A 27,710-nucleotide genomic window follows, 5' to 3' on the forward strand; every position below is an offset into this window, starting at 1 on the left:
AAATATGGGACCATCGGGCAGCTGTGATTTAACACAGCTCTGTTCCCTCTGCTATAACGCAGTGGTGGGTTCGGCTGAGCATCGCATTAAGAGTGTGTGAAGCTTTACTGGAGTGTGTGTAGCTTTACTGGAGTGTGTGTAGCTTTACTGGAGTGTGTGTGGGCCAGTTTGGTCCCTGATCATATATTGTGCTCTTATTGTATATATTGCATATTGCGTGCTTTTGGACTGTGATCAAACAAAAGAAGATATGGGATTTAAAAAAAAAAAGAATTCAAAGAACATAAATACTATTGAATAATCTAGTTCCATTTTTAAATACCTTTTTTTTTAAAGCTTGAAACCAGTGTATAGACAATTTGAAATGTTAGCATTAATTAATAATATATTGTATTTTTTTCTTAGTCTCTTTATTTGCTTGTAAAAGGGTCTTTGAGCACTGTGCAAAGCTCTATATAAATCTCATGTATTATTAATAACTATTATTATTATTAAATCAGCCATACCAACCAACAGTAGAGTATCTAAGGCAGGGGTGTCAAACTCAATTTCATCGTGGGCCACATTAGCATTAAGGTTGCACTCAAAGGGCCGGTTGCAACTTTAAGACTATATAAAAAGACATATATAAATATATCATATATATAAAATAATGTATTATATTACATTATTGCCTCTGCATTGGATTATTATCAGATAGGGTAATAACTTTGTAATTAACTATGTCTGAAAGCAGAAGTCTACGGCAAATAATTGCTAGTCTCTTCAGTGAGAATGTCACAAAAATGATTTAAAAAGAAAAGCCACATAAAAAAAAAAAGTCAAAATCAAAAAGAACAAGTGACATTTTGAAAAAACAGTCAAATTCTGAGAAAAATGCATATTTGAGATGCATTGTGGGAAATGTAGTTTATGGGCAACCTACTTCTGTAAATCGGCATGTAACCGTATAATAACATATTCTTTGGAAGCTCTTGTGGGGCCGCGTCAAGTGAAGTCACGGGCCAGATTTGGCCCCCGGGCCTTGAGTTTGACACCCCTGATCTAAGGAGTTAAACGGATTAATGAATAATTAAGGGATGCTTAGAAAAAGCTTAGCAATAATTAATAAAGTGACCCACAAAGAAGAATGTGTTAGATAATCTTGATGTAAGCTTCAGTTTTGCCTGTTACAGAGTGTGGAGATAAACTCTATACACAGTATATGAAGGAGTGAGGAGAGTAAACTCACTCACGTTCCCTTCTCAGCACTCTAGCAAGAGTATGATGTTCACTCACAAGGATTATTCCCATCATCATTTGGAGTGGAATAGTTCATTTAAGACTCTCAGGGACTGCTAACATCCCGCTGCTGTGTAGGGAGAACTGCATTTTATGGTTTTGGGTCGAAGGGAAAGAGGCAGCTGTTCTGCAACTCGCCTCTCTCTCACACACACACACACACACACACACACACACACACACACACACACACACACACACACACACACACACACACACACACACACACACACACACACACACACACACACACACACACACACACACACACACACACACACACACACACACACACACACACACACACATATTCAAATGAGGAGTGCTGCAGAGGGGTTTCGCTTTCATCTGGTGTGAGTTGAATTGAGGTGAAGCCACACTGCAGTAACAAAGGGGAGTCTGGTTTAAAGCAGCTATAAAGCGCTGCTGAGTTTATAGCGCTGCAAGAAGTGGCTCTCGCTGCAGAGGGAAAGTGGAGCCAGGGTTTCACCTGCTGGAGGCAAACACATCAGCTCCCTGCTCTCATCTGCAGTCCTCCATCTCTCTCTGTATCCCCTTCTCTACATGATGCAGCATTTCTTCCCATTCATCTGCAAACCCTCTAGTGTAATAGTGAAAGGAGAAATACGATGTAACTTCCTCCTGACTGGTTGTAGCACCAAAGAGATGAAGCAGCATTCAGATTGATGCAGCACTCCGCCCTGTTTCACCCTCTCTCTCTCTCTCTCTCTTTCTCCCTACACTGCTCGGCTAGACTCTTATGGTGTTCAAAGATTTATACATTCATACAACCCACAAGTGCATGGCGTTCACTGACTCCTGCAAAGAAACAGATGCAAACACTGTTCTGCTGTCAGTTTGGGGCTTATGTCAAACCATTGTTGCTGGTGTGGAGTCAAAGGCTGCAGTTAGTGTCTGAATTGTGACTTTCTTTAATCTTATTGTGTGTGTTCTTCTCCATTTGTTTGTTTACTTCCTCCCACAGCAATACACAAATGTTTTTAATCCAAGTAAGGGATTTTACATTTTTTGTTCTGATTAATTTATCGTAACAATACGCCACAATATTTCCTCTAGACAGATCACGTGTTTCTAATGTGGTGTAGGACACATATAAGATACAAGAGCACTGCTTTATTGCATTATCTATGTTTCCTTGTGATTGGGCGGCGGCTGTGTTTGTTCCCAAACTGCCAGCTGAGTTCCTTCAGGGCCGGTCTAATGCAGGGTGTCCGCGGGGTCTTAAAAAGTATTAAAAGTTGATAAATCAATTTAGCCAAAATGAAGGCTATTAAAAAGTATTAAACGGCATTTTCCAAGGTATTACATTTTGTAGCTTGTTCTCAATAAGTATATAAATGGTCCAAAGAGGTTGTATTCTACAGTCTGCCTGAATGTAATCATTGCGTGGGTGTGTAGTGTGATTCTGTGTAGTTTATTTATGGCATCCCGTTGGATTTGACGTCATCTGAACAGGACACCGCACGCTCACTGCTTGATAGCGCGCGAAGGTCCGTTTACGCCGGTTGTTAAACAACATCGTTATGGGGAAATGCAAGTCTGCATCCAAATGGTTGGAAGATAAGGAGGAAGTACAATCAATGTTGTATATAGTAAATGTGAGGTAAAGTGTGTCGCCAAGGTAACCGGTTAAAACTCGAAGTGGCGATGAGGTCTTAGTTAAAATATAAGGAAAGGGTCTTAAAAAAGTTCTTAAAAGGAATTACATCTGACTTCATGTTTCCTGCATATACACTGAAGTTTCCTTTAAGACTGCTTTGCATTTAGTAATTACATGTTTTGCAGTTCAAGCCTTCCCCAGGCTGATCTAAGCACTTCACTGAAGTGTGTGTGTTCTCTGCTGACTCCCTGGCAGCGTTAAACACTCTGATGAATACACTCAGGCACACACATACTATTGCATATGCAGTGTGATACACCTATTTATCCATGTGTGGGGTGGACAGGGGGAAGAGAAAGAGAGTAGTTTGGATATCTGTTTGGAGAACTTCATATTTACAATTATACCAAGCAGTGTGTTTGCCTTGCTTAACAATAGTGCAAGACACAATCTCTCTGATAGCTTAGCCAGTAAGCTAAAAATACCCTAACCTCTCTCCAAAATGATTGTTTAAACATGTTCAAAGATTTGATTGGGCTCTATTTTTGTATTCTCTGTGGCATGTGAGACAGAGATAATCACTACAATTAACTTCTTTTGAGGGTTTCTTATTGTGATCCACAATAAAATCCTATTTTATCCCAGTTCAGTGCAAAGCGATTATATTCATGAGAGTTCAACTATTAGACTGCAGCACATATCCATGTATAGACTGAAGTCTGGGTTTAATGATGCTGACATTTGGGTAAAATGCTTAGTGGCTACAGTACATTAAATTGCCAGGGACATCACTGTTAAAGACCCGTATCTGCATCAATATAAATCCACTATTAGATTAACTGGCTTTTTTCCAACACTGGTATTGGGAGCAATGCTAGAGTTCAGAGGGACAGCGACATACTTTGTAGGATTTAGCGTTGGAGGCGGGGCCCCGTTCGTCCCTATAAAAGCTGCTCGGTGGCGCATGAAGCCAAAATGGCGGAAGTGGAGAGGGGAAATAACAGGATTTGACTTTTAGCGCTTTATAAAACTTTTAGGTCATAATGGTTTAAAATGAGGGCTGTTCAACTCTTTGTCCTGACAATATAAAAAAATAAAGATCTGCTGATTTACAGACGTCTCGTTCCCAATGTCAGCCGATGGGAACACGTTTTTTTGGGCCCAAATGACATCATGAACTGACACGATGTGAAGTACTACCGTTCGGGAACTACGACCAATTAGCACCAATGCCTGCATCACTTCCCATGGGGCTGGTACGGTGGTCTTTTACCTTCTGGAATACGCCTCAGTGGGTTTTACGGCCATGTGGCGATGTCTCTCTCTCTTACTGAGAAGATGGATGTTGGCGACTGTGTTTGTTTGTTGTTGTGGTGCAAATGCAAATAACTTCACAATGTGTGTGCATACAGACATGTGTGTTTATGTGCACCGTGACGAGTCATTAAACAGTGATTCAGTGGTCCCCATCTGTTTAACAAAGCAGTGTTCCTCTGGGACTCTCACTATGTCTCTGTGGAAAACATTTACGTTTATAGCAGCGCAGGAAAATGTGCCTTCATTCAATTTTGCGCTGGCAATCTGTGTGTAATTAGAGCCAGATTCACTAATGTGTTCGGCACCAGCCTGTGTTCTGGAGACCTGCGCATAAAGAGCCATCATGGACTCTTGGTGTGGTCCTACCATACTAAAGCAACATCTCAGTACAAAAGCAACAACTGGGACTACCTAAATAGCTGCATTTTGCCAGTTAAGGTGCCATTTAGTAATAAGTCTAAACATTCACTCTGTCACCATGCTACTAAAAGGTTTACAGAAATCCAACTATTTTTTGACAGCAATATGTTAAAATGTTAAAAATGAACATTCTGGATCCAACTTTTTGGTCCATAAAACCAACAGAATTTGCCATAATCCGCATGCATACTGTGCAATGCATATTGAATAAACAGTAATGGATTAAACATTGCTTGACCAGCTGCAGCAGCAGCCACTTATAGGTGACACAAGTACTTCATAGGGATTTTTTAGTTATCTGCATCTTTCCAGCAAAGCTATCATGAATATGTAAACCAATGCTAATCCAAAAGCACGAGTCCCCCAACAGGTGGTTTGGCAACAAGTATCATTGTGAGGCTCTCTTTGGGTCCGTGCATACCCACTGCAGGTTCATTATCAGGCTATTACGAGCCCATTTAAGGACACGCCGGGGGCTTTTAAGAATACAAACACAAGGGTGGTTACTAGAATAAAAAAAGATGCTGCTCACTGTTCCAACAGTGGAAAGACAAGCACGTGTTTGGCAGGGGATGGCTTAGGCACATTTCAACTAATGATGTTGTGGTGCTTTTGTACGTGTGGAACAGAGGGTAAAGCATTTGAAGCTGCTCTGGGTAATTCTTACATGTTGATTTAATTAGAGGAGGATCAACAACGTCAGCCGGCATTTCATTGAGCCTGTCTTGTGCCAGTGCAGTGAATCGGTTTGTGTGTGACAGTGTGAGCGCCACAGATATAAAACAATACAACAAACAACGTCATGAACTAACTTAGCAGAGTGGTTGGCATTGATTATGTTTTTCTTGTAGGAGGACTCGGAAGTTAGCAAGGGTTCCCTCAATAAAATCCAATGGAATTTTTCCTTTGAATTATGAAAATTATAGCGAAACATTTGTATTTTTGGTTGATTCTAAACAGTCACATGGCAAGGTATTAATAATAATATGAAATAAGTGTGATTTTGTGTCTGTACTTGCACAGCGTCCACTAATGGACTGTTTCTCCTTTCTTCAGGACACAGTCAGGGTGATAATGACTCAGGGACCACACACTGTGCACGGCTGTGTGTTGACACTTTTATGTAAACCGGACAGCATGCATGTGTTGCTTCTGTACGTGCATATTGTGGTCTGGCGTGCATTTTAAAGTGTGCGGTCAGCAGTGAACAGAACAAGCTGACCCAGGGCTATTTCATATTTTACAATTTCCCTCTCTCTCTCTCTCCGGCTGCATTGACGCATGTTGTGCCCTTTAACTCTTTGATTCTCCTCCTGCTCTTTTCTCTCTCTTGATCTCCGTCTCTCTCTGGTTCCATTTCTTTGATAGTCTCTCTCTTTTCTCTTCTTCCCGTCTCTCTTTTCACATGCTCAAATCTGACTTTCTCTTTAAAAGCCTCTGGAGGTTTCACAGGCACATTACAAATAAAAGGGCACTTTAAACAACAAAAGCTATTAACAAAAACAAAATGGTACTTTGAAAGCTATGTGTGTTGATACGTAGTCCTAACAAATTCTAATTCAGGAGGGAAGGTCGGAAATATGATCCGTGTGACCAGAACATCAGAGCAGGTTCTACCTTTGAAGTTATGTGTGTGTCTGTCCTTGATCTGTGTGTATACGTTATTATCTTCTGCAATAGATGTGTGTATAATCTGTGTACCTTGGGAATGAATGAGTGTCTAGCTGCTGACAGTCATTCAGTCAAATCCCTGTGCTTTGCATCCTGTGTGTGATTTATGCTGTCGTCACTGCAACACTTTGCATGATGGGAAAGCTGACATTCGCATCTGACACACTGAATCACCTGTCACACAGCCGACACACACAGTTGTAATTACTTTCACCTTTTGCCATTCACTCTTCCCCGAACACACACTCACTGCAGGTTTCTCGTGCACGATAGTTGTAGGAGCACCATACCTGTGTCGTGTGTGTGTATGTGTGTGGCGCCTGGTCTCTGATGTCCACACCCTGCCACTGCAGTCCCCTCTCTCTCTCTCTCTCTCACTCTCACGCTCTCTCTCTCTCTCTCTCTCTCTCTCTCTCTCTCTCTCTCTCTCTCTCTAGTAAATAATGAATGAGTGGTGAAAGCAGAGAACTGTTGTCTCTCTGGATCACACACACACACACACACACTCAGTGTGCGAAAAAGTACACGTCCCACCGTCCGGGACATGTTATTTACAATATTGGACAAGTAGATCTTTCAATTGACTTGTCCGGCGGACAAGTGACGTTTTTCGCCCTGATTTATTGACAAATTATTGATAAATTCAGTTTACAAAAGGCAGAACTCATTCACAAATTGTACGTGTCCGCCATTGTTCGTTTAGAAATGTTAGTTTCGGTTCTGCTTGTCGATTCCTAAGGAAATGCATCTCGCCGCTTTCTGAACAGTTAGGCGGGGCGGGGAGGGGCGGGAAGTGTAGCACAGTGGCAGAGTTGGGAAGCAAAACTTGGTTCCGAGTAGGAACAAATAACAATTGTCCGGTCCCGGGATTGATAAGAGTTGTGAGGACAGGAGGCGAGGCCGAGCCCCGCGGACCGCAGCTCTCTCTCTCTATGCTCCGTATCAGCTGATCGCTGCACGGTGCAGCTCAGCGTCTCTCTCTCTCTCTTTCTACACACAGCAGATCCGCTGCCCGTTTAACAGCCTCATCTTTTTCAAACTTTCTTATGTTCTTTCTCTAACACATAATGATGGTTATTAAGCGTTTTAGCTCCTGTGTTTTTAATATTGACCCTCATTTCCTTTATGAAGTGAAGCAGCCTCCCTGTGTCCTCGCGCTGTACTCACTTCCCCGGACCCCCAGACTCGGAGGAGCACAGGGATGTCAGTATTGTTTATGAAGCAGGGTATAGAAAATACATTAATGAAATGAAAATACTATTTATTTACTTTTACAAACAGTGAGCAGCTGGGCAGCTGCAGCATGTGTATTGCAGGATATGTGTAAGCGTGCAAGCATCTTTGAGTTGTAGAAAAGCGCTAGGCCTATAGGCTATAAATATAATGTATTATTATTATTATTATTAGGCCTATGTGTTGGACATGTGTGGTTGGACTCTGTCTCACAGGAAGGTTACAGCATGTGTGTTGCAGGACATGTGTTGGACACACAGACTGTGTGGTTGGACTCTGTCTCACAGGCAGGTTGCAGTGTAACATCAGAGGAGACTGGGCCAATTGTACATTCTCAAACTGCACCACTTAGAACTAACTAAACAATGCAAAGATTATTTTTATATAATTGTATTCAGTAACCGTAAGAAATTAAACAGTATGAAGCGATTCGTAAATAGGAATACAGATTTGACTTAATGTTTTCATAAATATATTTTTCTCCCAGTTTGTCATGGGACTTATTTTTACCCTCTCAAAGAACTGGAATCGAGAACCGAAAATGACTAGAATCGAAAAGCAGAACCGGAATCGTTAAAATCCAAACGATACCCAACCCTATGTGTGATGCAGTAAAATCTTACCGCTCACTTACGTTAGCGGTGTCGTAAAAACCGTGGGAAAATGTAAAATACGATGGCGAAGAAGAAGATTCCAGTGGCCCCAATTTGTGTCCATTCTGGACAAGTGAAAAATGTATTCGGACAAGTAAATTGCCTAACTCACTTGTCCATGGACAAGTACTCTCTAAAAACTTTTTCTCACACTGCACACACACACACACACACACACACACACACACACACACACACACACACACACACACACACACACACACACACACACACACACACACACACACCATAGGGTCAAACCAACCACATCATTTGCATTCTGACCAAGGTGGGAAACACTTATTTCCATTGTTGTGTGCGTGTGTTTATCTTTGCCTGTCCCCTTTCCCATGTTGTACACTGATTTATGTGTCCTTAATGTCCTTGATGCTAACCTTTAACATGCTCCTTATACAACCACACACCTCGTGCCCTCCTTGTGTGTGTGTGTGTGTGTGTGTGTGTGTGTGTGTGTGTGTGTGTGTGTGTGTGTGTGTGTGTGTGTGTGTGTGTGTGTGTGTGTGTGTGTGTGTGTGTGTGTGTGTGTGTGTGTGTGTGTGTGTGTGTGTGTGTGTGTGTGTGTGTGTGTGTGTGTGTGTGTGTGTGTGTGTGTGTGTTTCTGAAGGGTGGATATACTGGGATTAAAATGAAACTGCTGAGTCTCAACTATCTTTCTTTTTTTCTTGCCTCCATTCCACACTGACATGCTTTATCACCTTTCCTGTTTTTCCTCCTTCAGAATGAAAAAGACTGCACACGTGCACTTTTCCATAATGTCTATATCGTCTATATCGTCTTGTGGGTCGATGCAGGGTGGGCCGCGAGCCCAGCAAGCATCAGGCTGTAACTATTTTAAGACATGTCTCTGAAAACTTGAAAGATCTGTAGTGTTGGCTTCAGGCCCAGGATGGCTTTCTGTTTTTCTTAATGTGAGCCAACAAAAGCAGCCAGTGGCAACACATGCTCCACGGGGTTCCTGCTGGGTGCACATAGGGGGGATTCTCCAGAGGTTCAATGAAGACAAACAAGAACGTTCTAGATGAATCGTGGAACATGTTTCAACCTTTACAGCTCATTTAAACACACATTTACTGCATTGTTTTGTTGTTGTTTGATTGAAGAAGCACGTCGAAGTGGAAAAGCAGCATTAACCAGGCAGCAATATACTGTTTAGGTAATATAAGTGTGCAAAAGTAATACATATTTCATTGGAACAACAGTAAAAACTAGCTGCAAACGGTCCAAAGTTAAAAGTGCCTTGCCTAGCACAAAGTCCATTTTGAACAATAGGAAATATTATTATTTGTTCAAATGTATACAATCTGTGGCCTCATCCTCAACTACATTATAGAAGTAAAATTCCTTCCATAATGTAATAAAACTAATTTTAAAAACACAATGAAGGAAAAGATGCAATATATAAATTGTGGAATGTTTTCAATATGAAAAAAGTAGAATACAAATATTTATATTAAATTATAATTAAAACGGTGCACATCGTACTACAATGTGAACCATGATGACACACTATTACAATGTAACTGTTTATAACTACACAATGTGACTTGCAATTGTCTTTTTTCTCCCAAACTAGAACTTCCAGGCCCTGCCAAAGCAGCCGCTTCAGTTCACTAAGAAGCAGTACATAGAAGGTAAGGTGCACCGATCTCATTAACACACACACCTCACTCACTTTCTAGAAAATAAGGCAGCGACAAATGTCAAGGTGCGTGTGTGTGTGGGAGAGAGAGACATTTCTCAGGACATACAAAAACTGATGAGCAGTGAGCCAGTAAAGAGGCTTTCTGAGGAGGATGGAAGTCAGCAACAGCAGCAGCAGCAGCAGCAGCAAAGGGCTAGTCACTAAAAGTGTCTCAGTGTTTGTGTTATCTTGGACTTATAATATATACTTGATATACTGTACGTTGCATCCGTTTCATTTTAGGATTATCTTGAAATTCGCACAGTCATTTAAATAATAACATATTTTACATTTGGCCAATTTAGCCCTATTATTTGATTATGCAAAGCTGTGAAAGTGGCACTCGAGCTAGATTTCTTTTTTAAATGCAACCGTAAATCCCTGCCACGGTATAATCGTATGCCAGTTTGACGAGGAAAGACAATTATGCAAGATGGTAAATTACAAAGTCCCAAGATTCATTGCGAGAATTATAACAGAGCCGGTTGAAGCATCTGAGAAAATGAACAGCTTGTCTTAATTGATCACGTACGCAACATCGCATACAAAGCCCATCTTTTATCTGCGGTGTAATATCTCACTTTACTTTCATGAGCAGAAGGTTTTTGGGGAAACATTATCCATATGGACACAGGCATCAATTAAGCAATCTTAGATTTGATTGTTTCCACCCGTCTTGTTATCCCTTCTCCGTTGGAATGATGTTTTAATTACCACCCCATGCCCTTTTTACACAGTCATCATTTAATAAAAATGCCACACAGACACTTTGAGAAAACAGCCTGACGCTTCGTTTATTTAGGTTGCTTGATAGCTCAACATCGATTATATAATGATGACATTTTAATTTATGACAGAATTTAGCAGCCTTGACCACATTGTCAGGAACAATCTACGTTTCATCAAAAATGTAATAAACGTCAAGATGGGTGCAATATATCTAACTTGATATTCAAGTCACGGAACATCCTTCATTTTATATTCATCTATTCATTTTTTCTTGTGTTATCTTTTGTGACCAGATAGCTCACAGAGACATGAAGCATTCCTATGTTCCCCCTTTACCACTCCCATTGCGTTTATAGGTATGTTGTGCATCTTTTTGATAGCTATCCTTTGGAAATGGAAATAAATACACTATGAATACATCTGAATAAAAATAAGGTTGAGGAAATGTATATTTGGTACAAGATTCTCTTTTTGTACATAGCTTTGAAAATACCCTTTTCATGCAGGCATCCACCATTATTACTTGTAGCTGGATTCCTGGTGTGTCCCAAACACAGGACACAAACACATTTTCTATATTTGAAGATGCTTAAACATTAAAAACATCTTTCGATACTGTTGGCGTGAGCAGTTATTCTGCTGTCAGTCACTGCCACTGATGCTTTATTTATGTCCCTTGCTCCTTCTTCTCTCTGAGTGATTCAGAGGTGCTAACATCAGCACCTCTGCTCCTCACATACTCAGATTCACAAAGCTTCATGTCATCAAATCATCTACTCTCTGTCCCTGCTATAACCCTTATATCATCCCTTCTTTCCCTCAACCAATACCCTTATCACTTTGTGTCTTGAGGAGACAGGTGAGGCCCTAATTCCATTCGAATTACAGTGAGCTCATGTGTGTGTGAGGTCCCATTTTCAGCGTCAGCATGTATGCGCTTGTGTGTATGGACCTCCTGCTGTAGCTGTGTTTTCCTCATGCTGGGATGCGCTGCTTCATTCTTACCCATAATTTCTCCTGCACTAAAGTCAGCACTACAGTCCATCTCTTCGTAGCAGAGAGTCTATTGGTGGACTGATCCTGATTGGATTCTGATTTGCCTCTAAATGGAGCGTTGTGGCTTCATAACTTATCTCCTCATTAAGTCAGATGTCGGTGTTGGCTCCCGTTATTGCTCTGCTAAGTCCCTCGCCACACACTGCCTGTGTTTCTGTAGCTCTATGTCAAACACAAAGACACAGACAGAAGATTAGAAGTAAATTACTGTTTATGTTGTATATCTGGTTTATACATTAATCTACTGTAGAAATGTGCTGTGAAAGATGTCCATATGCCACATGATGAGATGCTCTGCGTATTTATGGAAGGTCGATTTAATTTAAATTCTGTCTGGCCTCTAACCAGCATTTCTCATAGTAGAATTGAAAAGTGATAGAGCAATTACAAAGTCGTAATTCCCCATTACCCATTTGTGATAAGCGAATTGTGTGTAGATTATTTTGTGTTGTTGCTATTAATAACTAAATATCAGTCATCACCAATCAGTTTTTTGTGTTCATTTTAATGATATTATCACAGTAAGAATCACCATATCGTTTTAAAGTAATCAAATAGAACAGAAACAAAACATACAGAGGCAACAGTTTATACATGTTAAGTAGCTTGTAGCATGTGCTGAGGAGTTCCTCAGGGGTCTGTGTTTGGTCCCCACAGGAGAGGAGGAGGAGATTGTGACTGTTCATCCTCGGGCAATGTTCATTCCTCAAGAAGGATGGACCTTTCTTGCTGCAGGTAGGACAATACGTAATGTAAAATCATGATGTTTTAGGTCTTTCATACAGCACTGAGATTTGCTTCTGTAACCCCTTGTGATAATGACACTCAGAACATCACTGTATGTCCGTAAGCAGAAATACATAGACTGCTTTGGGGAAAGAAGTAAGCCGTTTTCTATTTTAACTCTGCATTTTCTCACATATTGTTTTGCTGTCAGTCATGCATGTTTGACACCATTTATTTGTAAATGAAGTGATGCCTGTGATACTTGGCATTCAATAACAAGTAGGTCAAACTCATAGTCTTACATTTTTTCATACCTATATTTTATTTATTGATTGATCATGTCAGGCATTCCTTTGCACACACATATAACCGTTCACCCAGCCACCAAATAAACATAAGAGAACGCATTGTAGCCTTGCAGGAAAAGTGTGTGAGCACCCGTGTAACAGCAACACGGGAGTCTGACATAAGACTAATTTAACAAGCCTCTCAGAATTCTCAGTTTTTGTCCCAAAATCTGCATCAATTTCCCTCTGCTCCGTTTGCCCTTTTAAGTTTGTAACTCCACTTACGCTGAGTCGCTCACAAGGTCACTTCGGGGTTTAAAGCGAGTTCATGCTGTGCAAACTGAGGGAAGAGCTGCTGGGACACTGTCAGCCTGGAAGAGCTTTGTGGGAAACACCGGGTGTACATAACCCCACAGATAAACCAGGGTTAGCAGGAGGACAGCACCAGGATCAGAGCGAGGATCCCACATATACACAAAACATGGCAGGGAGGCACCAACACACACAATAACCAGCAGGAGAGCACACACGCACACACACATGCTCTTAGGCCAGGTTGCCATGGAAACAACCCCTCCTAGGGAGTCTTCGCACAGTCACCCCCTTTGTGTCCTTCGATGTCCTTCCCAAACGGCTGTGTGCGAGTGTGTTTGTTTGTGTCTTTCAACTATTACTTTTCAGTGTCTAAAAAATAAAAGAAAGCTTTGTCAAATACATTGGCTGTATGCAAACTTTAAATAGTTCAAAGTGAACAACTAATAATAAAATAAATGTTTTACAATGTAAAGAAGTAGATAATTGAATGTAAAATTAGCATTTCAGGCTAAGTAACAGCTATATATATTGTAAATATCGTTCAAAAATATATTCACACCATCTATTAAAACGTTTTTTATTTTGTGCAAAGTTTTAAACATTCTAGATTAAAACTTTCCATGGAAGCCATCCCACCCTCAGAAGAATCCAAATAATGACTTAGTGAAAAATGTGTGACTATCTGTTTCACTAAAGATACAAACCATTCTTACAGCACATTGAACAGCCTTCCTCTCCTCCCACAACCTGCCTGTGCCTCATTTGTGTTTGTTTGTTTAAATAAGCATTTGCAACTCAGTTATTTCCTTTAGGGAGGATTCTGCTGGTGTGTGGGGACTTGAGCTGAGATAGGGAAACGAGAGGCTGGCCAAAATGAGAACAAAGACAGTCCTAATTCCCTCAGCCAGCCTGTTAGTTCAGTCAATCAGTTACTTTATGTTTCCCATCCCTAGTCCATATTAAAAAAGAATACATTTGAGAAGTGCAACTTAGCAAAGGTCTCCTAGCATTTTAAAGACACACATGCTAACAGAATTCTCCTATTATCAAATGTGAAGGTAACCCAACAATGATGTTTGCAGCAGTTACAAAATGCCCGTTGTTGTCAGTTTGGAGAGGTTATTCTGTACCTGCATGAACCAGCCAATGCAAAATGTAGAAAGAAGATTAAAAAAGAAAGCAACATGTATCAGTCTCCTGATCGTCACAACACTGCACTTGCAGAAGTGTATGTAGGATTATCAGTATGTTATCACACTAATATAATCAACTAAAATTCAAACAGTCAAGAAGAAAACTTGACTACCCTATGGTATTTTTACAATAATATAATTTGTTCACACTTATTACTAAAAGCAGCTATAAATAATACTTTATAATAGCAGTGTGTGACATTAAATGCCAAACAATGTCATGTTGCTTGCTCAATTTGTAGTTTTAAAAATGGTCATTGTAGGTTTAAACGATTAGCAAACAAATATACATTTATTTTTATACTAGCATAATTAAAAATCTATTCATAGTAGGAGGTTTATTGAGTCTATCCCACATAGTAAGCTATATTTCCAACATATTACAATGAAAACACATTCTAATGGTAGCTTTAAAGAAATGACCTCTCCTCAGATTGGGGCAAACTGCTTTTTTCTAGCATAAAACCATCTCTTGTCCTCCTGGGTTTAATCTTTAAAGTATAAGGTATACAATTTTCCTGCTAAGTCCCAAAATACAGTTCAAGCTAAATCCTAGATTGCTCCGCTGAATGCTGGTCAATCTTCCTCCCTGAAAGCCTCTCTAGACCAACCCACAGGGAACATTAGATATTCCCAGTGTGCAGGTTTGAGCTCTTAAGCTTCCATGCATATCTTTCATACTCGATGCTTTTCTGCAGAGCGCCACTGAGGGCTGCTCAGGGCGCTGTGGGTGTTGGCATTCAAAATGGATGAGGCACGGCTTAGTCCCCTCTGTGTTAGTATGCTGTTGGACTGTGGGAGATTGTAGCAGTTTATTGTTTTTAATACCTCTACTCTCCAGCAATACATGGCCCTGCTCTCTGCTTTGTTAGGGCTGCAACTAATAAGTGTTTCATTACAGATAAATAGATGCTTCTATAATTTATTGCTCATTTTGTTTATAAAAGTAATAACAAAAATCTATCAAAAGTTGCAAGAGCCCAAAGGGATTCATTTAATATTGGGTATTTTGTTGCAAGAGCTACAGAGGTTCAAATTATAATTATTAACATTTTTATTACAGACAGCAAAAGCGGGCAATAAGATAATTAATAGTTAATATACTAATTATTCTGACTGAGCCTAAATGTATATATTCGTATCTGTATCCTTTTAGTTTAAAGGCAGAGATGCTTACAAGGCTGCTCCAGTTTAAGGGGAGACACTGCAGGTAATTAGTGAGAACCAAATAATTAGTAGATGAAACTTCCCCGTAGGATTACTTCCATGTAGGCAATCTTTTTTGCTTTTACAAATTGACCAAAATGTTTTGTTTAACAGTTCAATTGAAGTATCATCTTATTAAATATGTGCTAATTGGCTCGAATTTCTCGAACAGAAATGTGGACATTGGATAAAGCCATGTTCAAAATGCTTGTTAATTTTGTATATCTCTTTGAATCACTCCAACAGCCATTACAAAATAAAGTCCTTCTGCCATGTTTTTAGAAACAACATGTTATATAAGACGGGCTATGATACATGTCGACACTTATGGCTCAGAGTATGAGCAAATACAAATTAACCAACAAAGTAAAACAGGTGCTACAGATGAAAAAGTGTACTGTATATATATCACAATGAACCTTAACCAGAAGATTACTTATATTGAGTCTATTTTCTTGTTTTTATTATTCTGTGTTTAAATATGGAAAAAAGGCATTTTCGTCTCCCATCCATCCTGAAAGAAAACATGGAAGTAAAAATAGCCCATACTCTCATAACTGACATGACGTGTGTCTCCTGAGGGGTCAATCTGCAGCGGAAGTGACTGCAGGTTGAAGCTATTCCTGTATGGATCGATAAAAGGATTTCTTGATTGTGGCCGGTGTTATTCTTACCATGGAGACTATCTCTGCTCGAAGGTGGCCTTGGAGAACGCGCTCAAAGCATACACTAACACCATTTCAGATATCTAATATCATTCATCTCTTTTCATTACACACACATTATCTTTCTTCCTGTCTTCTATTTCCATCTCACATAAAACCATCTTTCCCTCTATCTCTCTCACACTTCCTGGTCAGCAGTGTGTTTCTTCAGCCGCCGGCCATGCTTGGAGGAAATGTGATCTGACTCATAAAACGTTGATGGGAGGATATCTTTAGAAACACCCTTCCTCACCTCATCACAACCAAATCTCTTTTTCCTGCACTCTATGGCTGACCTGGGTTAAACGCTAGATAATGTTCATTTGAACCTGCATTAAACTGAAAGCCGAGGACTTTCCTTCCCTCTTTTGCTGAATGATAAGACCCTGTAATCTGTGCTACACCTCCAGATTAATCTCATTGATTAGGAACGTAACAATAGTTATAGTAATGCTTACAATCCCATGCTCCAAAACCTTCATCACTCTCTCTCTCTCCCCACTTTACTGGACACCTATTTACAGCGGGTTGCTTCATCCTCACTGGGAGAAAAACCTCTCTCTTCCCATGGGCCATTTGGAGTCGTTTTTTCATCGTGTTCGGCCCGATTGAATTTGATTTTGAAGCAGCCGAGCAGAAGAGGCGATGGGTGAAACGGCCGTAATGGAATGTGCTGCTGGTGCTGTGAATATAAGTGTGTGTGTGTGTGATTACATATTGAGGGATGTTTCAGTGTAGAACTGGAAAGAGTGCATCTTCTCTGTCTGTCCCTATCTGTGTTCTCAGCTGTCTGTGTGTGTGCAGGTGGGTTATAATGTGCAGTTAGGTCAGACAGTTTGTTTTTGCTTATTTTGAAGATTTTTTTTTCCTTCCCTGTCCGTCAGTGTTAGTCTTTTATAGCCTCTGGTTATCTCTCGGCTTATGTAAGTGCCTCGGGCACGTTTCTAAGACGATACAGTCTCAGAGGCCGCTTTAGACAAACTGTTTTTCTGTCTGTCCGACTTTACGGTGCTGAAATTGTGTCAGTTATGCAGTTCCATTCCCAAGTCTAAATGGATGGTTTTAACTCTTCCATAAAAGATGCATCCATTTTGGTTTGACAAAAAGCTATAAACGTGTTGATACAAGGCAGAATAAAACCATTCTGCATTATAATAACCATTTCAATACCAGATGTAGAATTATAAGAAACCCTCCAATAACTGACTAAGATACACTATGGGACACATAAATGCAACAAACGTCAACAAAACAAATGCATCCTATTCCTGTTATGGCTAACTCTGCATTAATGGTAGCAATAATCAAACAATAACAACAATGTGGAAAGCAGTGCAATGAGCCGTTTGTGTGGCTGAGTAGGGATTCTTGTAAAAAGGGAAAAGAAACGTGTCACTTTTTAGAGAAGTATTCCTCCAGGCTTAGCCGCTAGGTGCTACCTTAACATTCACACAATCCTCAGGTCTCTGTGAAGAGTCACATCAACGTTAAACACCAGCAGTTATGTGCTTTCAAGGAACGTGACTTCAGTAATAACCCAGCTTTACATGCCTTAGTGTAATAGCAGCACGGGCTTACTGCGAGACGGATGCAGCATATTAACTTTTATATTACATTCAAATTATGGCAAATGTAAAAGCCGAGTAATAAAAAGTCAGAACGTATTGTCTGATCACAGTGAGGCATTCACAGGAGATCACAGGAAACTAGGTTTAGAAGATGCAGTGTTTCTTGCAGATAGCTAAATGTCAAGATGGGAAAACTAATGTTTGTACCTAGGCCTGTCACGATAATTAATTGTATTGGACGATACATTTTTCTGGAAATTATTGCGATAAACGATAATATTGTCGGCGCCGTTTTAACACCATTTTAGACATAATGATAATATATAATAATAATTCAAGTACATCCTTTCAAACATAACTTTTTATTGAACATTCAACATTGCAAATGAAATGTGAAATAATATTAAAATATATAAATTATATATAATAAATAAAACAAATTAATTAAATTATAATAAATTAATTAAATCACACACAACCAAAACAATAAATTAAATAGAGTCAGGCTGGAAAACAGAGCTCTCTCTCTCTCTCTCTCTCTCTCTCTCTCTCTCTCTCTCTCTCTCTATATATATATATATATATATATATATATATATATATAAATAAATAAATAAATAAATATGAGCACACATTATCTCACAAGCAAAAAAAACCTCCTTAAAACAAGTCAAGTGTACAGTTCACTGTCAAAGACCCAGATTCCTCAACGGGCCATATCCAAATCTGTTTTTCTAAGTTTTCGAGCAAGGAACACCAACATGTTTGCATAGTCGGGCGGGGGCTCTCCATCTCCAGCTGCCGTGTTTGCTCCCAGCTGGGAAAACGGAATGGGGTGGTTGTGTTTTAGGTGGTTTAAAATGCGTGGTAATGCCTGCTTTTGTCGCTACCTTTTTTAAACCAATGCGACACACCGCCCGGCTCATTCAAGTCCGTAGGTTCGCCTCGTTGATTTGGTTTGAATCCAAAATACTGCCACACCGGAGAATCGAGATGTGTAGTTAGGTTTTGTAACCAATTCCATTTCACTTTAAATTCCCCGCGAGTAAGTCACACGTTGTCTCCCGCTTGTCGCTCTATTATTAATTTGGCTGCGACGCTGCTGCACGTGCACGCGGAGTGTCCTGACCTGGCTGTGTGTCAGCCCCGCCCCTCACAGCGCGCCTGGCAGCCACAGCGCTCCAGGCTAAAATGCTGGTCACATCTTTATGTAAACGGCAATTTATCGAGATCAGAAAAGTTATCGAGTCCATTTTTATTTATCGTACGATAAGTCAATTGATCGATTATCGCGACAGGCCTATTTGTACCTCCATCTTATTTAGGGTGTGACATTCAGGTAGTGTGTCATTCAAAAGGTGTGTGTTTTCTGTGTGTCAGACTTCTGCCAGGTGGAGCTGCGCCTCCTGGCTCACCTCTCCTCCGACCCAGAGCTTCTCCGCATTTTCACCGACCCGCAGGCCGACGTCTTCACCATGCTGGCCGCTCAGTGGTAGGACACGCACACGCACACGCACGCACGCACGCACGCACACACGCACACACACACATACACATACACACACACACACACACACACACACACACACACACACACACACACACACACACACGCAAGCACACACACCCCTGATCTCTTCGCCAGGGTGAGTGTTGATGCTCTGCAGGGTCCCTTTTCTCCTCCCTCTCGTTCTCCCGACTCCTTCCCTTCAAACGCTACTAACCTTGTTGCCATGACTACCATGCCAACTGCATCATCCACTCTCCCTTTTACATGGCCAAGACACCCTAGGGTCAGGCCACAACATTGTCACACTTTTGATTTTTTTTTTCTTGTCCTGTTTGTCCTTTGTGTGTGTGTGTGTGTGTGTGTGTGTGTCACCTTTACCTCTGTCATCCATCTCCGTCGAGTGTGTGTCAGAGGGCGTCCGGTTAAACTGATTACCTGGACATAGGGTGCATATTAACAGCTCTTCGGAGGCTTCACATTGTGTCTCTCTCATTAAATCTATTTCACCTTTAAACAAATAAACTGCTCTGTTAGGATGACTTCCTCTTTCCCTCTTTTATAGTCTTCCATTCCATTTTCTCTTGCCCTCTCTTCCCTTCCCTTTTTTTCCCCCTCTCATTCCCATTCCCCCCTCCTTTTCCATCACTGCATATCTCTCTTTTTTTCCCTCCTAAACTCCATTTATCCTCGCCTTACCTTGTCCGATTGCCCTGCCATGAGTAATGCCATTGGCTCGTCTGTTGCTCTGGTTGGAAACCCTTTAGTAATGATCACAGGTTCAACAATTTTAACTTTATTTATGATCAGTGTAACCAGAGACGTTATGCATTACAAACTGTTTTCTTGATTATTTTTTTGGATGGGTCTTTATAACAACTTAGCTCTATTCCCCTTCAAGTTGTGGTAAACTGATATCTGTGGCAAAATCTAAAACCAACCCATTATCCAATTCCATTGATGCCAATAGCTGCTAACCTATTTGTATTTTGAAGTGTTAAGAATATGTTAACTTAAGCAACATATTGCCTGTTATTTCAACCTTGAAAAATGAATTATTGTACAGTTAAATCTTTATACTATTTAATCATATACAGTTACTTACAGTTTATTTTATTTGTGATTTCTTTTAGTCTTATGTAACTGTTGCTCAGAGCCAAACGTGCAGAAATCACCATTTTTTTGCAAACCTTTCATGTAAAATATCATGTTTTTTTAAAGAGGACTAATTAAAATCTTTTAGCTTGAAAGACCATAAACTAGTCCGACTGATTCAAGCTTTTATGGCATGTGATTTAAAACTTTTGCTTGTAATAAAACTGTGGGCAGTTTAAAAAGAATCTACAGTAATGCCTCTCCATCAGGGGGCAGTGGAAATCCAGTACTGATACCCATCAACCAGATGCTGCACCTTGGAGGGAAATACCTTCCTGTGAGTCCTCCACTGGGGGTCATAGGTTACCTGTGTTTTACCGTAACCTGTCTTTTACCAGACAGAGGAATTGAAAGTGTAATTTCCTCATGTTTAGGAGGTCTCATCCTGAGGCTACATGTCAATACATTGTGAAAGGCTGGAGTGTCGTAGCTCAGCAGTCGTAATTGTTCAGAGTTCATGTCTCTGAACACTGATCGGCAGCGGCAGCTCCCCTCCAGAAAGGCCTCTGTGCAGAAGTGTCCTCCCACCCTGTCTGACCCCAGCACGACGGCAGTCTACAAGTCACATTACATAACTGTCTGTCTGTTCTTTTCTAAAGTCCCTCTAGTCTTCTTCTACTTCATGTCCTTTTAAACTCAATATCTCACAAGCTTTCTTTTCACTTTCTTTTTGTTCTTATAGGGATTTTTCTGTTGTACTTTTCTCCTCCCTCTCTGTAATTTTTCTGCCTTGTACTTAAACCTTCTTTCAGAGTGGATTAACATCCGAAGAAATGAGTGTAGACATGTCTACTCAGTCTGCTTGTATTGATTGTATTTCCACCATCGTTCCTATTCCTATTTCATTCCAGAAAGCATAGCTAAAGGGTCTACAAAAAATCGTTATAATCGGACAAACTGTGTAATAATCTGACCAAAAATCGTTATAGTCTGACCAAAAATCTGTATAATCTGACCTAAAATCATCATAATCTGACAACAAATCTGTATAATCTGACAGAAAATCGTTATAATCTGACAGAAAATCGTTATAATTGGACAAAATGTGTAATAATCTGACCAAAAATCGTTATAATCTGACAGAAAATCGTTATAATCTGACCAAAAATCGTTATAATCTGACAGAAAATCGTTATAATCTGACAGAAAATCGTTAGAAACTGACAAAATGTGTAATAATCTGATCAAAAATCGTTATAATGAGACAGAAAAAATTGTTATAATCAATTTATAGACAGAGTTGAAACAGGGAGACAGAGGGGATGACATGCGGCAAATAGTCCCGAGCCTGTTTCGAACCCGATGTTAGTACATCGAACAAATCTCTACACCATCTTGTTTACCCTTAAGCAATATCAAAACCCTGGCAGTATTGAACCATACACTATATCTCCATGTGTTTCTCTTTGTCACTCAGGAAGGGGGTGAGTGAGGGTGAGGTGACTTCTGAGGATCGGGAACACGCCAAACGCATTGTCTACTCTGTTGTTTACGGGGCAGGTGAGCACGCACACACACACACACACACACACACACACACACACACACACACACACACACACACACACACACACACACACACACACACACACACACACACACACACACACACACACACACACACTCTCAGTGGGTGGTAATAATGAACATACCGATATCCATCAATCAACTTGACAATTAACCTCTATTATTGCAAAATGACAAAACAATGGTTGCAATTGTCATTAAGCGCCCGGTTCAGCGCTACAAGGGTTCAGTGTGTGAAGAGGGTAAAAGCATTCAGACGAGATCATTTAGAGACAAAACTGGAAGAGGAGGAGGAGGGGAGAGATGACATTATCACAAGGATGTTATTTCGTGCCAGATTTGCCTTGTCTTCCCTCAAAGTGATATATGCTGCGACAGCATTTCGTTCATGCGATGGCTTACATTCCTGATTCCCCTGCGCGGACAGGGATGGGGGAAGATAGTGAAGATAAAAATAGAAAAAGGGAGCGAGAGAAATGAATGTATAATACACCCATGTGGCCCATTTCTGCTTCACACACACGTGCACACTCTAGTGAACACTCACACAGAAACCAGTGGATGTGGGATGGATCATTTGGCCAGCGAATAATTAGAAGTGGATTTAAAATGTTGATAAACGAGACTGTGTTTACATGAGCATTTGTGCTTCCCCTTTTCGATAAAGAGGTCTTACTGGAAGTCTGCACTCTCCATCAGGTTTTATTGCCATGGGCCAATTGAAATGCTTATTTAAAGATGCAGCTTTTGTCCACAGGCCCACACAACAGGTAACTAGCTTCTGCTCTGGTTTGAAAAAGCAAGTGCACTGACTAAAGTCTGTGTTGGTATAATAAGAGTTCTCCCAGCTTTGTCAAAAATGCTCTTATACCAGAATACAGCATTTGTTCAAAAGCTGTTCACAGTTCATTATACTTTATTGATTTTCACAGAGCTGCTGTACATGAAGGGCTTCGGCTTGTTACTTTCACATGAAATAAAGAAATTAATTGATATCTAAAATCTATAATGTAGGTTCATCGGGACATCAATTCAAGGTTTGAGCCTACACGTCATCTTTTAAAAAAAATGTTTTATCAAACTTTAAGAGACTGGATCTTTCATTGCACAGTTTTCACATACATATTTTAAAACTGAGGTGTCCATGTTTTTGTTTAACTGTATTCAACACGATTAAGTCAGTTCTCAATAAAGCTCAACAGCGATTGAGGTAAATGTGTAAAAGCTATCCATTTGAGACATGGATAGGGTCGATTCATAAAGCTAAAGGTCAGGAGTAACAATGCAGAGAAAGTATGGAGATGTTGAAGAGGTGCCGATTGCTGAGTCATATTGGCTTAGGAGGAGAAGAAACAAAAATGGGGGAGGTGGTGGAGTTCGTGGTGACGTAGGGGAAAGGGGAAGATGGAGGAGGGGGGGGTGGCTGAGTGAGAGGAATGAGGAGAGGAAGGGAAGGAGCTCCTGATCAGCACCAACAGACAGCTTGGTGGATTGATGCGTTGTCATGGATACCAAATACTAAAAAGGGAAGCTTTCTCCGGCAAGACAATAATCAGGACAGGGAGGAGGGGCAGAGTGGTGGACTCATGCACACGCACGCACGCACGCACGCACGCACGCACGCACGCACGCACGCACGCACGCACGCACGCACGCACGCACGCACGCACGCACGCACGCACGCACGCACGCACGCACGCACGCACGCACGCACGCACACACACACACACACACACACACACACACACACACACACACACACACACACACACACACACACACACACACACACACACACACACACACACACACACACACACACAAATGGATCAACAAATAAAGAAGGCCAAAAGGTGTGATGACGGAGGTGAGAGAGAGGGAGGTGTAAACCGCAGTGGAAACATAAAGAGGATGAAATAGAAACAAGAAAGGTTAGCTTAAAGGTGGGGTATGTCATTTATTTCAGAAATACTTTTTGTTATATTCCATGCAATGCTCTTAACATCCCGATAGCAATGAATACATTAAATGCTTTGACAATAAATCCATAAAAAAATGTCATCTGTGGAAGCCGTGGCGCTGTAAAAAGCACGCCCAATCATTTTAGCCGGGCCTACCTGCCTGTCAGCTTTCCATCGGTGCACAAAATCTCGTGCCCTCATTGGTCACGTGCGCGTTCGTGTGTGTTGGAGGAGGGGCTCTGTGAGGGGAGTCTGAAGGAAGTGGCAGATTTTTTCCGGTTGTGTATTTTCAAATTTTAGCGCACTCGAGCTGGTTTCTCCAAAATTACCTACCAAGTTCTTCATTTGTTACATCTTGTTAACAGATTCAGGTTAAGACTTCAGTGACCTTTTCAAAATGCTTAAAGAAGCAGCATGCTCCAATTAAATAGGAACTACAATTTTGCCTTCATCTATTAAGTACAATCCAAGTTTATGGTCATCAATTATTAAAGATTTCAAAAGAAACCCAACTTAAAAAAGCAGTGAAAGCATTTGTACGCTTTGAATAAACTATAGCTTGCATAGTTCAGTTTTAGCAAGATTATAGTAGCAAAAAACACCCAGGTTAAACATGTGACTGCATTCTGAAGGTTTGTTGGTACGGTTTTGTAATTAGTTTCACTGAACATACGTTTTGCTTAATAGCCAACATTAAATGTTAGCAGGGTCAAATTTAAGAGAACAAACCTCACCTCTTTTCCACCACCATAAAGCTGCCGCAACGTTTGTCTCTTCTTTGGATTTGCCTCACAACAGATATTTCTTGCCAAATTGATAAGTCCTCTGAGCAGCTCAAAGTTCCGCCATTTCATGTTTGCCTTACAGGCGCTACAGTGACAACCTATCGTCTCTTGAAGTTCAAGTGGCCTAACAAAACAGGACCGGTCTGGGCTAGTCAGTTAGCGTCATCGTTTCAGTAGAAATCTCTGTACCGTAAATCTTCAAAGTCTTTGACATAGCGCCCAGGCTGTTATTGTTGCTATTTTAGACATACCGCCTTTAAACAAACAAATCAGTTGCCTTTTTGAAGAAGTAGATGTTTTGTTTAGAAGACAGAGTGCAGAGAAAGTGAAGAACTATTAAGAGGGTTGGAGTAGTAGTGGAAGTAGAAAAGGGGTTAACTGAGATTAATGGGGGTACGGCCAAAGGAGTTCAGGGAGCTTCAGTAATGAGGGTTAAAGGTCACTCCCTGAACTGACCTCGTTCAGCAAGAACAAATGACATATGGAGTGCTCGCCGGCATCTACTAATCACCCTCATTGTCGCTCACTGTCCCGGTTGGATGAAGTATATACATATTAAACTCAGTGGCTTCTAGCTCAACACGCATAATCAGCCACGTTGCGAGAAGGGCTTTGATGTCACGACATCTTCAGGGATCGGTTAAGCAACACCAACAGATATGCCAAAGCGAATACATTTTGAAGTTGTCATCAAAAATGACTGCTGTTAATGAATCTGTAGACATTCCCACTTTCCAAGTTATCATTGCTCAAAACTAAATAAATCAACATCTAGATATAAGAATTAAACGTCAACCTATCATCAACTTTGACGGATGTTAGGTTGATATATGGGTCAAATGCATTTGACATTCCGAGAAATGTTGACTGTGACTGAAACTCGGGTGCGCGTCCCGATGCTAACATTACCCCCGCTGAGTAAGTATTAATAGCATTAGTTGTGTTGTTAAGGTACAACAAAGAATATCCATTAATTTGAGCTCACTTTTAGCTGACTATTTTAACTGTTTATCTTTTACATTTTTGGATTCTTGTACCACATTCCTGCATCGTTTCTGAACATCTATTTAATTAACGGTGTGTTCAAAGATCAAAGCGTTTCCACGGCAACGCCCTGCCAGTGAACGACAGACAGCTTGCCAGAAAATATATTGACAATATTGTGCTGCACTATTGATTCAACTCCAATAAGCTAAATATCCTCCCCAGAGTATTTCGGATACCAGATGAACACCTGATGACTCTCGTGTTTGCTATATGTGTCCGTTTGATCAAATGAGCGTATCGGTGCGGCCGTGACAAATGTCCCTACATTTGGATCACCAAATTATGTATGAAGAGTGAAAATGGTGGCCAGCCGAGGAATAGTTGGAAAAAAAGCTCTTCAGATTTTACAGCTCCTCTCCCCTCTAGCCGTGATGTCACCCACTCTAAGTCTTAAAGAGCTCTCCCATACACACCCATTATAAAATGTGAAACAGTGTGACATTTTTACAAAACGTAAGCAGACTACGTGAGAAAAATATCCAATTAGTCTAATAAAGTCCATAGTTTCGAGAACTGTTTAAACTTGTCATTTTTGTTCTATGTTAAAGTAAAACTACTGTCCTTCTGCTGACCTTCACACATCAACACACAACACACACACACACACACACACACACACACACACACACACACACACACACACACACACACACACACACACACACACACACACACACACACACACACACACACACTAACTGTCACACCCATTAGCTCTCGCACCATCAAACTGTGCTTCACCTTTGAGGCCATTATTCCTGCTACAGTCTGTATGCTTCAACACTACCTGGGAAAGAACACACGCACGAACGCACGCACACACACACACAAACACAAACACACACACACATTGAGGCTCTTTGTTCTTGGCTTTATCTTGGCTTTACACACACACGCATACGTCTCTTGCAGTCTTCCCCTGATCCTTTCCCCCCACCCTCTTTTATCTTGTCCTTTACTACCCTTCTTTTGGATCTACTTTTTTTCTCTATTTCTTTCACCCCTTGATCGAGTCATTCGTCTGATCTTGTTTTACACTCTTCCAATCAGCCATGATAAAGTTGGAGTTTGCTCCATTCATTGACTTGACTGACTTTTTGTCAGCTAAAGGTCTCCAGCAGTAAGGTCACTCACAATGCAGGTCATCACAGAGTAATGATATCAAAGGAATGACATTTTGGGAAGTCATACTGGACTGCCTTAGAGTTAGATGTGAAGATACCTGCCCACTCATGTCTGTACAGAAAATAAAAAGCTACCATGAGCAACAAGCTAGCTTATTTTATCACAAATAATGAAAATAGGGGGAATAGCTAGCTTGATTCAGGTAACAAAATTGGCCTACCAGCCCCTCTTAGGCTCACCTAAGCTGCATTCACACCGCAGGACTTTCCCTGGTACTTTGGTTCTTTAGTTCCGTTAGTATCAATAATGTCGCGTTCACACCGCCGGGACTACTCAGTGCCGGGAACTCTTTTGGCCATTTTCAGTCCCTGCTAGAGAGGTGGTACGGACCTGGTGATAAAAGAGTGCCCATTTCTATTCTATTTCTATTGGCTGGGCAAATTGCAAACCACGCCCCGTTAGACTCTGAATTTTTTTTGTTAGGCAGCCATTTTTTTCCTCGCTACAAAACCACATCCACACCTGAGCGAGTCGTTTTTTTGTACTTTAAAGCAGTTATGACCACACGTACTACAACACCTGAGCGGTGGAATGATGAGGAAGTGTCGGCGCTTCTGGCAATTTACTCTGAGGACGGGATGCAGCAGCTTCTACAGAAAGCAGTTCCCAACTCCAAATGTTTTGAACGATGTTCGCAAAAGCTACTTGAGCGGCGTGATGCCGTTATTGTTATGTCTTGACTGTGCAATAAAACAAACAAACTGGCGAAGCTTTATTTATTGTGTCCCACCCCAAATTTATAGAGAATAGAAGAATGTGAGAGCAGACAGGTGTTGGTGGTTGAATTTATCTACAATGTTGCAACCTTGTGCAGCAATGGCAGGGGCAGAAACACAAGTCTTACACACATAAACACAGGTC

General features: G+C 40.8%; 1 protein-coding gene across 1 annotated transcript in view; it reads left to right on the forward strand.

The window, feature by feature from the left end:
- The first annotated feature begins 6,218 nt into the window (after positions 1-6,218).
- Positions 6,219-27,710, forward strand: part of LOC307032165 (DNA polymerase nu-like) — a 29,002-nt gene continuing 7,510 nt past the window's right edge. Inside the window, exons 1-5 of the mRNA XM_079669976.1 lie at positions 6,219-6,249; positions 9,791-9,848; positions 12,341-12,418; positions 19,063-19,174; positions 21,762-21,844. Coding sequence (XP_079526102.1) covers positions 6,220-6,249; positions 9,791-9,848; positions 12,341-12,418; positions 19,063-19,174; positions 21,762-21,844 — 361 coding nt within the window. The 5' untranslated portion in view covers position 6,219. The remainder of the gene's footprint in view (positions 6,250-9,790; positions 9,849-12,340; positions 12,419-19,062; positions 19,175-21,761; positions 21,845-27,710) is intronic.

This window comes from Notothenia rossii (genome assembly GCF_949606895.1).
Source record: "Notothenia rossii genome assembly, chromosome: 3".
Taxonomy (NCBI): Eukaryota; Metazoa; Chordata; class Actinopteri; order Perciformes; family Nototheniidae; genus Notothenia; species Notothenia rossii.